The sequence below is a fragment of the Ambystoma mexicanum genome, chromosome 2p (genome assembly GCF_040938575.1).
Source record: "Ambystoma mexicanum isolate Mex_15411 chromosome 2p, UKY_AmexF1_1, whole genome shotgun sequence".
Lineage (NCBI taxonomy): Eukaryota > Metazoa > Chordata > Amphibia > Caudata > Ambystomatidae > Ambystoma > Ambystoma mexicanum.
The window spans coordinates 1,460,490,790-1,460,503,823 of record NC_090923.1 but is presented as its reverse complement, the minus strand read 5'-3'; the positions used below and the strand labels follow the sequence as shown (position 1 = coordinate 1,460,503,823).

Sequence of the window (13,034 nt, the reverse complement as noted above, 5' to 3'; positions counted from 1 at the left end):
CAAATCAAAATACTTTGTGCTACCTCCGGATGCTAGCTGTTGGAAATTACTGAAGTCCAAAATCAGCTCCTGAGGTCCTTATTTTATTATAATAATTATTATTATAATTGTTCTTTTGTAATGCGCTTAATACCGGAGACTAGTTTCTAAATGCATGCCGGGATTCGAACCTGTGTTGCTATGCATTGTCTTGCTTCCAAGACACACACGTTGCCCCTGAGCTATCCTCCCGGGCAGCCTACAAGCTGGTTGTGTGCCTTCGAAACCAAATTTGGCAATTCAGAACTTTGAAAAAGCCTTTTTCGGAATGTTGCAAGGTTATTCAATAGAGGACTGTTGGCTGAAATGTATGGTGCCACCCAGGCCAGCGCACTCTTCCAGTAAGATTGCTTAGGATATCCTCAATCTTGGCCTTGTCCAGGGGCGTTGCTGGGGGGGGGCTAAGGGGGTTATAGCCCCTGATCTTTTGGTTGTAGCCCCAGATAGAATCTCAGGAGCTACAGCCAAAAGACTAGCTAGCCCCCAACCCCAACCTTTCTGACATCAGCTTAGCCCCGGGTCTTTTCCAGACCTAGCAACTCCCCTGGCCTTGTCATGTGCAAAATGGGCTGATCGGGATAGATTTCTATTTTTCAGTGATTGCAAAATTCATACACCTTCCTTGGGTCCCAGTTATACGTCATGAAATAGTTTTCTTGTTTAAGGGCAGTGACCTCAAGCCTTAATGCCTCTAGCTCCTCACATAGTTGTGGACAGTATCTGTATAAGGGCCAGTGGGTAGGCATCTCAATCTTTCAAGCACCAAGTCACACAGGTACTGCATACTTAAAGTTTTGGTAATCGTTTTTCTCACAGTACTGGAAGCAAGACCACTGCGCGTAGGTCAGAGGTCAGCTCCACACCCCCTGGCTTACTTCCCAGAATTTACATGGCGTGGTGACAGGGCAAACGCTGCCCTGGAATGCTTTGTTAAGCATGATGATAGTGCTGCCATAGGGTGAAATGGTAATGGTGTATCCAGATTGACAAGGAGTATGATAGCTAGTCCAGTAGCCAAGTGGAACCGGGGTGGATAATGCAGGATAGTGTAGGTGGTGATAAAAAGGACAAGGCAGGATATGGCAGGTTGGGCCAGCCAGAGACGAACAAGGCAGGATAGTACAGGTTGTGCCAGCCAGGAAAGGACAAGCCAGGATATGGCAGGCTTTGGAATAGGGAAAGGAAAGACAAGGACTCAATGGAAGGACAATTAGCATGGAAAATAGGTAATAAACGTTCCGGGATGAATGAACTGGCGTGGAGAGCATTGAGATGTGCTAAGTAGAAGGCCAGCCGGCTTATGTAGGACCCTGCATTCACAACGAGGCTGTTGCGCCGTGGTCTGTCTTCATAGGGATGAGGCGCGCCAACGCGCTGTCATCAGATGTAGCATGTGGTGTCCCACCCATGCGCTTCACATAAGGGCGACAGCCCGAGGCATCGCACCATACAAGAGCAGTTTGTCTCATCTGCCAAGTGGAGCTACACCACTGTGGGTACAGGCACCAGCCTGAAAAAGGTGGGTGTGTGCCAGGCAGTTGTGGAGACAGTCGGAGAAGACACCCATACACATCAGTCCTGTCACAGCTGGACCTGGCTCAGAGTTGACACTAGTGTGACACCAAATTATTCTGTTGTACAATCTTGTGCTCCTAGTAATCAACATGGCACAATCAGGCATGATTTGAATTTAAAGAGGCTGTGCCACCAGACTGACCAAGGCATACAATTATTAGGTTTTGTATCGATCACACAGAAAATTAACATGCCTGCAGAAACTTTGTCTTACAGCAGCTGCCAGGAATGCACATGTGACCTTGGTACCTGCTATTTTATACTTCAGTGCTGGGGCTGAGGTTACCTATAGGCTATCTTAGCAAAGGCACATGTTTGCACTAAAATGTGGACATGGATTCTTTGTAAAACAGGGGGCGTTTGTTTAGCAAACCTCCTTCCATTCAGAAACCAAATTATCTGCATTATTTTTGTTACTAAAAATCCTAAAAGCTCTGGCTTTCCAGCCCTCACCAGACAACATTTTACCACAGGGTCTCCATGTAATTGACCCCCTGCCAAGCGATTTGATTGCGGGTGAGCACCCTGGGGATCCGTCCCTGGTCCATATACTGGCTTGGTGAGATACTGGTCCCCAGGGCTGCTTTGCCGATTGTCTGCAGAGCCAAGCAGGGGACTTTATAAAAGTACTTAAAGTTTGTGTAATAGTTTTGACAGGAACACTAGGGTTCATAATTTTAGGTGGCCTAAACGTGGTCACAGGATCAACAATGGGCCTTTGATTGTGCTTGTTAAGGGGACTGGTGTTCAAATGTAAGAGCTTTTTTAATTTGACCGGGTGTGATGGGAGGAGAAGAGCTGAATTGGCAAATGTTAGTTAATGGGATACATAATCTGAAAGCCTGTGTTTAATTGGGATGTTCTTGCCTATTGAACTATTTGATGGGCTACAGTTCCTGTATTGTTTTTGCACTTGAAAATCATAATCCTTTTTTTGTAAATGTATATTAAGTTTTTATCAAAAAACTCTGCCAGCCTCTTGGAAGGGGGTAAGAAATGCAATATAAGCCATGTGTCACTTTTCTGTGTTCTGGATCTACTTTTCACTTTATGTTCTGTTTAGCAGGGGTGCCTTCTGAATAATGCTCACACACTGGGACTAGCTGTCTTTGCCGTTCATCTGAATGAATCAAAATATCTCCTTCCACCTTTGGACACTACAGTCCCCAGCTCACGAGATGCATCTGAGAATGCAAACTCTCTGTCCAAGTTCTGGAACCATCTGCTAGAATGCACAACGGGGGAATCCTTGTCATTCTGCCTGAGGTAAGCTTTTTCATAAATGCTTTCATATCTGCTTCTGTTTTCATGTGTGTTAGGCAGAAACCTGTGCAGTTCCCTTAGGGACCACTGCAAAAAGTTTAAGACTACAGGTGTTGGCAGTAAACCCAATTGGTAGAAGTCTGTACCACCCAGATTTACCTGGTAGCTGTGGCTGAGCAGTCAGACTTCCCTCAAGAAGAGTTAGGCAGTATATAGAGTATACACATTAGGTACAAAAATACAGTAGCAGAATCAAACACTGACCAGAGCTTTGGTATAAAAGTATATAATTATTTATTTAAAAACACACTTGTAAAAATACACTGGCACTAATATGTCAAGCAAGTTCAAACACAGTCACTAGAAATATATACACCTCCCTGATTAATTATTCGACAAGTCTTAGGGAAAGAACACCACTTATTATCAACACAGTGGTGAGCGCTTACCCAAGATGGCACTCCAATAATTATTTAAAAAGGGAGGGAAAAGGCAAAAAATAATAAAGCACACAATACCAACACTTTTAACAGAACCACAGAAAGTCAAGAAAGGCAGGGTCTACTGTAGAGCAAAAAGTTCATAGGCCAGGCCCACTCTTGGAGAGAGCAAGGTGGGATATGCCCAAGATCACACAGTTGAAGTACACTTTAAAAGTCTTTGCAGATAGTTCAAAAAGGAGTTGGATCAGTTCAGAAAAGTTAGTTAACAGGTCCCAGGTCACCCCAGGATAGAGAGTAAAGGATTTAAGGGACAACTTGAACAGTCTGTTGCAAGGGAGACCAGGCGGGACACAGTGCCTGAAATGGTGAGAAAGCTCCAGGGGGGGCAGTTGTTCGTGGCAGCAGGTGCAAGTGGGTGCTTCGTCCAGGGAAAGCGAAGATCTCGACGTGGAGGAAAGCTGGAGGTCGTTGCACTGCCAGGGAAGAAACCAGCCGTGGAGTTTTCCGGTTAAAAGGTACTACCCTTTTATTCGCGGTAATGGTGAAGCGTGGCTATCCGGCCGCCGGGATGCTTGGCACGGGCGATTCGACCACGAGACTATCCAGGAAGGCGAAAAGAGGGCAAACTGGTTAACCCCACCAGCTCAATGGAAGAAGACTCTCCAGGAAGAAGATCTTCTCTGTCGTTGGGAAGTGGTGAGTCGGTTAAGCAGGGCTCCACCGGTGGTGTCGTCGTTGCAGGTCGGCTCAGCTTCTCTCTTCGGATTCTTTAGGTCGTGTGGCGACTTCTGAAGTTCCAGTCCCCAAAGCCCTGCTTTTATGCAGAAAACCCCCATTCATCAGTCCTAGCTGTCACTCAACATGCTAAGTGGTGAACCGGACGGCTCACCACTGGGCCAATCACACAAGAATGCAACTTGAGTTGCCGAGGCAACTCAGTCCAGGGTGCCTATTCCCCTCTCCCACACATCCTGTAGACCCAGACAGAGTGGTACCACTTTTGGAGGCTTCTGTGCAGAAGCCCGCCAAAAGTGGAACAAAGGGCTCGACTTGGGTTTGGAGTTACAGAGGCAAACACAAACGCCATTTTAAAACCGAGTCCTGGCAAAAAGACCCAACTGGGGAATAAATATTAAATAAATAACCCAGCGGTATCTTTAACATTGCACCAAAAAAGTGGTGCGTCTAAAATGAATGGGAAAATCCCATAGGAAATATTCCGGTGGAATATTTCGCGTGGTAACCACTGCCACCAGCCAGAAACTCGACGAGGGGGGACTGCACAGTGCCCCCTCGAAAAACAGACCCAGGGGCAATCTAATTACCCCTATCAGCACTTCCACAATATGATGGTTTGGACTGGTTCTGTTCACAATTTAAGACTAGTAAAGTCAATGGTGACTTTACATGCCCTGGGAGACAGTAGGCAATCCCAGGGTATGGAGTCTATGTTTGGGGGTCACTATGACACCCCTGTGTTACTGCACTGAGGGTGCTGTGTAACACACTTACCAAAAACACACGAAACCCTATGGAGTAAAAGACCCCATAGCCCATAAAACACATTACAAAGTCAAAGGACATTCTCAAATCATGCCTAAGAGTGGGAAAAAAAGAGTCTCACTCTTAGCAGGAGAAAAAAATAAACCCAAAAAATCCAGCAAAGCTGCTGGGGGACTCACTAGGTTTGGGAAATTAGCATATACATATAATTCTCCCTAACACTGTGCCATCCTCATCTGTGATTGTAATGCAAAAATTACAATATGCCCATCAAAAAAATGAGTTTCAAACAGAAGCCCCTGCCTAAGCGTAAAGGGTGGATGGTGGAGTCGCCAGGGGGGCAGAATGTCTCTGCCAGCCATATGCTGCTGGGTATGTGCGCAGCGTGTGCAGGAACCTAGTATTGTCCCTTTAAGAGGTCATGACTTGTACTGAGAGAGGAGACTGCATCAAAACTTAAGTGGGAATTAATAATAAAACAGTGCACCAACCGTCGGACTAGAGGTGATTCATATTGTGGGCTAATTAATTTCATAAGTGTGCAAAGCATGAGCGTTCTTCCACTTCTTGGTTAACTCACAAACTAGAAACAGAGCGAAAACAGAGTGTGGTCCAAGCAGAAGAGCTACAGGGACATTTGACATTTGAAGCTGCAGCAGAGCAATGAGCGAGCACTCATCTCAGTGTTCAGGAGCGAAGGGTATAGAAAACCAATATGGCAGCCCTACTGTGGTCCTCAAGCGAAATTCCTGTCCATTGCCCTCCGCTGAGAAACATTTTGTCTTAAAAAACTATTAATCAATACCGAACACTCCTAGATGAATCACATACAGACATTTCTAATAGATTCTGCGCAAGTCAAGGGCACCTTCATCATACACTGTTTGGCTGTTGACCAGTGTGCTGCTGATTTGAACTTTGCATTTTGCCGTGGAAAAGCCCTGACTACAACGTGGGAGCCCTGCCTGCTGCTGTTTGTGGCTGTCCCCTTAAGAGCCGTTGGGTTCGAACGAGGCTCTGCCCACATCAGGAAGTGATCCTATTCAACTTGGGGGCCGCGACCCTTGCGTCGTAAAGCCTGCGCAAGCCAAGGGCGCCTTCTTCATACACTGTTTGGCTGTTTGCTGTGCCGCTGTCCCGCTTCGCCGCGAAACTACGGCTACATATCACTCCTGATAGTGGAAAATCGGGTAATGTCCTGCAACACCATTGACTGACATCCTCCTGTGTCCCATTTCATCATTTTGAAAGTAAAACTATTCAATAATTGACTGCACTTCATTTTCCCCTTGCTAACCACGTCCCCTGGAAACTCCTATATATGCAATATTATCATCAGCTCAACCAAATACTCTGTTGCATAGCAGTACAAGATACAGTGCATAACAGCCTCAAACTTGAAGAATTATATTAAGTTTGATGTTACTTACCTGCAACAATCAGAAAGACGTTTTCATTTACTGTTAACATCTCACGCTCATACTTTATACCTTCTGACTACCAACAGCGGAATATACCATTCAGAAAAGAAGAGCACACTTCCACATTCTATAAATATCGTGGCACTGAGGACTGCAGGCAACAGCCTTTGACTCAGTGGGACGGACTAGCTAGCTACTTAGTACTTCCGGCGCTGAGGACTGCGGGCAATAGCCCTTGACTCAATGGCACAGATTAGCTGGCTACTCAGTACTTCCGGCGCTGAGGACTGCTGGCACAGCCTTCGACTCAGTAGCACGGACATTTCGGCACTCAAAGCCGCATCCCACACGTTCCTCTATCCATTTGTCTCTCAGGATAGATAGACACTGCTGAGTGAATTGGGGATGGTGTTTTTTATGCCTGCCAGGTGGAAGGGAACCAGAAACATCCCCTGGGCGACGGCCCAGTGCCACAGATCCTGGGCCTCCTTGGATAGGGCTGGGGATCTGGTGCCCCCCTGCTTCCGTATGTAGAACATCGTGGTGGTGTTGTCGGTGAAGATCCTCACTACTTTGTCCTTGAGGGACGGGAGGAACGACTTGAGCACCCAGAACACTGCACAGAGCACCAAGATGTTGATGTGAAGAGACCTCTCCTCCGGGAGCCAAAGGCCTCTTGCGTGGAGATCTACGGTGTGGGCCCCCCAACCCTCAAGAGAGGCGTCCGTAGTCACCGTCTCCTGAAACGCTGGGGATTGAAAGTCCGTGCCCGTCGCGAGGTGAGCCCGGGTGCCCCACCATAGGATCGCCCGACGGAACTCCTAGTCGGCTTGCCGTCTGTTTCACTGCTTGCGGAAGACCTTGTTGGATCTCGCTCAGTGGCGGGTTTTTTGGACAATTCATAGAGGTCATCATCATGGTAATTAGAGTTGAAGTGAGCTGCGTGTTATCTGCGATCATTTCTGGCGATGTCTGACAGACGAGATTTCCACATTTTACTTGTTTCTGCCTCATGATCCAAAAGGTCCTGGATTTCATGAACAAAAGATTCTATATAGATCTGTTTTGTATGAATAAGGGCCAGGAGTGTTGTTTGATCTTTGCTCGCATCTGTGCATGCCTCTTGCATTTTTATGAATGGTATCATTGTTTGGGATGTTACTGCTATTATGTCTTCACACGATAGACTCATTTGTGAATCCTGTGGAGAATAGGATTGCTCGTATTCATCTACGATCATGAGTGAATTATAACTTGGCTGTATTTGCGCTTCTTCTGAGATGTCTAGTTCAGTGGCAAGATGTTGCGTAAGACGTCCATTTGCGCATCATCGCTTATTTCTTCCATCTTGTTATCTCCATGAGGTGTTGAAGTTCTAGCTTCAACTGGATTTACAGATTGAGATGTGGAAATGGATGGCTTAACTAGGTTTTTCATTAATGGCTTCTGCAATAATGGTTTGGGCATCGCCAAATTTCGGAGGAAGGCTCTGGAGCCGGTTTGCCTTTTTTTTGTTTTTGTTTTATTTTGTCCTTTTGGATTTGGTGCAGAGGGCAAAAAAATGGGATAGGTGTTTGCTGAGGAAGTCTATTTGTTTTCGTTATTTTGAGTTTGGGGATTAGAAGCTGGTATACAGGTAGCAGAGTTAGGTTGAGGAATATTAGTAAGGTTTCCGATTGTTTTCTCTTTGCTTGCCGTCTCTTTCACTGCTTGCGGAAGACCTTGGTAGATCTCGGTAAGTGGCTTGCCGTCTCTTTCACTGCTTGCGGAAGACCTTGGTGGATCTCGGTAAGTGGCGGGTTTTTTGGACAATTCGTAGAGGTCATCATGGTAATTAGAGTTGAAGTGAGCTGCGTGTTATCTGCGATCATTTCTGGGGTGTTACTGCTATTAGCATATTTTGTAGATCTTGCAAAGTGGTTGAATAGATGGCATGTGGTCTGTTGAATACGGGCGATCGGTGTTCATGGACATCTGTGGTTTTATCTCTCTTGTATCAGCGAAAGGATTCTCTTGTATCTGTGGTGATATGTGTCTCTGGAAAATTGGTCTGGGCGCCTCTGTGTTCGATGGGCGAAGTTTAGAAAGGCCATCTAAATGACATGATTGTGGCATGGGAGACGAATTTTCCTAATATGATTGGCCAAACACTTCTTTGCACTTTTCCTGATTTGCCAAAAGCGCTTCAATCTCGATCATCTCCAAGGACAATCGGGCAATCTTTGGATTTCGTTGGGCAGTAGGCGAGTTTGCTATGTCTTGTGATAGACGTTTGCTTTCATAAAGTGATTGCCATAGTCTTTTTGCCAAGGCAGCTTTATCTCACTATGAAACCGAGGGAGTCAATTGTTTATTTGCGTATTGATTCCAATTTGGAAGAGAGGAGTTGGTGGTTTGTGCTGTCACAGCATCTGCTTGATTTGGTAATCCAGAGTTCATTGGAAAAGCTGGAATAAGCGGTTCAATCCTCAAAGAGTTGGTCATCTTATTATTTAGTTGTGTATCACCTTTACTTTGAGTTCCATACTTTCTCTTTTGTGGAGAGCGGTAGAATTTGAATGCAGGTTTGATATATCGTGTTGAGTAGATCCTTGCGATGCTACGCAACTAGTTGTTGATGTTATTGTGTTTAATTCAGTAACTGAGTTTTGAAGTTTCATTGCACAACTTAAATCTGTATTGATAACTTTGGAGAGTGAGTTGTCTCTTTCTCGCAAGGTTAAAGCGGACGATGGACTGTGTGTAAGATCATCACTCTTCAGGTCAATCTTTGGTATTTGTGGTAGTTTATCTTGTTCTATGAGTGGATCAAATTGAGTATGAAATTTTCCAGGGGTAGCCAAGAGTTGGAGCTGTGGTGTGGTAGAGGATTGATTTATTTGTGAATCTTCTTCCATTGATGTTGTGGTGTCCGCATCTTCTTTTTGGTTTACGGTCAGGGCCTTCCCGCGTAGCTTCTTTTGAGGGATTATGGTAGGTAGCGCCTTTGCTCAGTGCCTGGTGCGTGGGCCATTTTCAGAGTCATTATGCGTGGTCTGTGCAATTTCTTCCTACATGATATACGGCACCAAGACGCAAGAGTCTCTGCACCACTGCACTGTTGTTGCAGAAACGTGATGTTTTGTAAAGTCTTTATGTGTGTACGGTTTTACAGGCTTCTATCGAGTGGGAACTGCGCCAGGATCAAGTGATTCGACTCTTCCAACGATGGGACAAACCCCAGATCGACCTGTTCGCGATGGCGACGAACTCCAAGTGCCAGAGGTTCGCCAGCAGGTTCCCACAGCCGAGGAGTATGGGCGATGCTTTCTCGTTCCCTTGGGACGGCCTGTTTCTATACGCGTTCCCTCCATTGCTGTCGCTGCTCCGCCTCATCAGCCAGCTCAAGAAGTCCAGGTGCAGGATGATCCTCGTCGCACCGGCGTGGCAGAGGCAGGTCTGGTTCCCGGACCTTCTGGACTTGTCAACGTCCCCGCCAGTCAGGCTGCCGGCGGACGCGGATCTTCTCTCCAAAGAAGGAGGCGGCATTCTACACCAGGACCCACAGTCGCTGAACTTGCAGGCCTGGCTCCTGCAGCACTAGAGTTTGGAGGGTACGATATCCCGGCTGATTTCAGAGAGGTTCTTGCAAAGGCCAGGGCGTCCTCAACTCTCAAGTGTTACGGTCATAAATGGAAGAGGTTCTCTGTCTGGTGCCGTGCACAGAAGATTAACCCTCTGCGAATTACGGCCCCTCAAGTGCAACAGTACCTACTGTCGCTGGCCAAAGCTGGACTGGCTCATGCCTCCATAAAAATACATCTGGCTGCCATCTCCCGATATACCAGGACTACGGGACGGGCGTCCTTGTGGTCTCATCGCCTGGTAAAGGAATTTATCAAGGGACTATTCCGATCATTCCCGCCGGTGAAGGCCCCCGCCCCGGCGTGGGAGCTTAATGTGGTGCTGACCAGGCTCATGGAAGCCCCATTCGAGCCTTTGCATTTGGCGCCTTTGAAGTTCCTGTCGTGGAAGACCGCGTTCCTCGTGGCCATCACCTCTGCACGACGAGTGTGAGAGATTCAGGCCCTATCTTGCAATCCTCCATACTTGACTTTTCATGACATGAGGGTAGTGCTGAGGAAGCACCCCTCCTTCATGCCCAAGGTGCCGTCGGACTTCCACCACAAGGAGCCCTTGGTGTTACCAGTTTTCTTCCCGTCGTCTTCGATGCTGGCCGAGAGGACTTTGCACTCGCTGGATGTAGCTAGAGCACTGAAGTTCTACGTGGACCGCACAAAGAGTTTTCAGAAGACGTCACAACTATTTGTGAACTTTGGGTCTGTGAATCAAGGGAAGGCTCTCTCGAAGACTTCCATTTCAAGATGGTTTCCGGCTGCATCATGCATTGTCACCGGTTGGCAAACCGACCGCTGCCCGGCCGTCCGAGAGCCCATTCGACCAGAGCGATCACTGCTACCACGGCTTTCCTGTCTGGTGTGCCCCTGCTGGACATCTGCAGGGCTGCTACGCAGAGGTTGACGCACACCTTCACAAGATTCTACTGCATCGATCGGGACTCCAGGGAGGAGTCCAGGGTCGGCCAAGCAGTGCTGCGCAACCTGTCCGCTTAAGGTGAGCCTGGTGAGGAGGTAAGAGATGCTTAATGTTGAGTTGTTGTATTGCTTAATGTTGAGCCTGTTGCCACTTCCCGTGGTTGTGCATGTGTATACTGCTATGTATTCTTTTATTCATGAGCATGTGAATCCATGCCAGACCCCATGCTGGAGAAGGAACAAGTTACTTACCTGTAACTGTTGTTCTCCAGCATGGGTCTGGCATGGATTCACATGCGAACCCTCCCACCTACCCCTCTGCCGCTCTTCACTTGGTCATACTGCCACTTGGCGCACTACCAAATCTGAGGATGGCTGCCAGAGGCGGGGCTTAGGGCGAGGGCAGTCATTGGCTGGGGGCAGTATGACCCAGAGATCAGTGATTGGTTACTACTAAGAAAGACAGATCAGAAACGAAACTGATACTGATTTTTTCTTTACCGAGGATTCCCAGCCTGACGACGGGGAATATTCATGAGCATGTGAATCCATGACAGACCCATGCTGGAGAACAACAGTTACAGGTAAGTAACTTGTTCCTTAGTGACCTATTAAAGTTTTAAACATTGTTTAAAGCGCCCACACAGTGTTTTGATGGCATACTGATACATTGCTGGGTGTCTCGCCGAAGGCATAATCACTACGGGCACTGCTACTCGATCATGCTCTATTCCCAAACGTGCGTAAGTCTGAATAAGGCTTCTTACCTTGTTCTAGTTTATTACTTTGCGTCTCATAGATACAGCGCTGCAGGTCCTACGGCTGCCTGCTCTGGAATGCTTTGTATGCGTTGTCATGGCCACCACTGCTTTATGTAGTGGCGGCCATCTTGTCTACTGCCAACGTGGCACTGTATGGTGTGGTGCCTGGACACATGTGGACCGTACGTCCTGGGGGGCACGTAGATCTAAATTAGTTAATTTAGGTATGTGTACACAGCAATTCATTAATTACTACATCTGTACTTTACATGTATACGTTGGTTGCCATGGCAACCTGGCATGATAGACCACAGCGGTGCCTTGATGATGTGCCACACTTGATTAAGAATATATTCCAAAATAAGGTTATATTCCCAAATATCAACACCTTAGCTTCCTGGATAACCCGGATCTCAGGCCCCCATTACTGTTGAGGGACGAAGGGTGCCATGGCAGCAGTGGCTTCGGTGAGATGCACAGCAACAAACTAGAACAGGGTATAAGCCTAACTCAGACTTACTCACATTTGAAAATAGAGCACGATTGGGTGGCAGTGCCCGTAGTTATTACTTCAATCCTCTTACCAGACGGACCACTGAGGGATGCTCGCCCACTGGTTTTCCGTCCTCTAGATCGTGTCCTGCTGAAATCGCCAATCTGTAGACACCCAATATCCTATACACTCTACCCTGTAAGGAAGGCATGGTATCAAAGCAAGATACCCACAAGTAATCACAGTTCAACGATGTTTATTAAACTGTAAAATGGGTGAGATAAACACCTAATCTAAAGCTAAATCTAAGATGGGAGCAAGCTATGACCATCAAATAATAATAATGCAGTCCTAGAGGAGTCTAGTCAAATTAAACGGCCTATACTAAGAAAACCTATTGCCAATCTTTACCGCTATGCGACAAGAGTGTGGGATAATGTTCACAAGAAAGAAAGAAGTGTTCTGGAAATGATAAATCAGGGTGTTATGGCTAGGGTCTCCCCACATTTTTATCACAGGACTCTAGAGCACAGCACACTCTTGGGCTTCTCCGGCACTATCTTACAGTTCCTTTTCTCAGTATCAGGGCCTTCTGTGCCCAAGTCTCAACTCATGCAAAGTCTCTTGCTTCAGAGGGCCTGATACGCCTAAACAATAAAACAAAAGTTCCTTCTGTTAACCTTTACGTCGAGTGATTACTCTTCACCCTTGGATCCCCCTCAGCTGGGCTCCGATCCTTCTCTGTCGTCAGCTTCCCTTAGTCAGGCTAGGACCAACCGGAGCACTTGCCAATCTACAAAGACTTCCGAAGGGTGATTTCATATCGATGGGTCACTCTGTTAGCCTACAGCAAGCGCAGGCTTAATACCATCACAGTTCGCACAGCTTTCCCCTTCAGCCTGGCGCAAACGCCTGTTTCACAATATCAAAAGTTATGCAATGTGTCAAGGACTTTCGATTTTACAAGGAATTTGGCTTGACCCTTGTATGACCACCTTAAC

The 13,034-nt window shown here is 46.9% G+C and overlaps 1 protein-coding gene across 6 annotated transcripts in view; it reads left to right on the top strand.

The window, feature by feature from the left end:
* Positions 1–13,034, top strand: part of FANCA (FA complementation group A) — a 3,206,914-nt gene that overhangs the window by 1,706,065 nt on the left and 1,487,815 nt on the right. For 5 of the 6 annotated variants that reach the window (XM_069646037.1, XM_069646039.1, XM_069646038.1 and 2 more), the window contains one exon: positions 2,678–2,880. In XM_069646037.1, coding sequence (XP_069502138.1) covers positions 2,678–2,880 — 203 coding nt within the window. The remainder of the gene's footprint in view (positions 1–2,677; positions 2,881–13,034) is intronic. The other variant, XM_069646035.1, reaches the window with a different exon arrangement.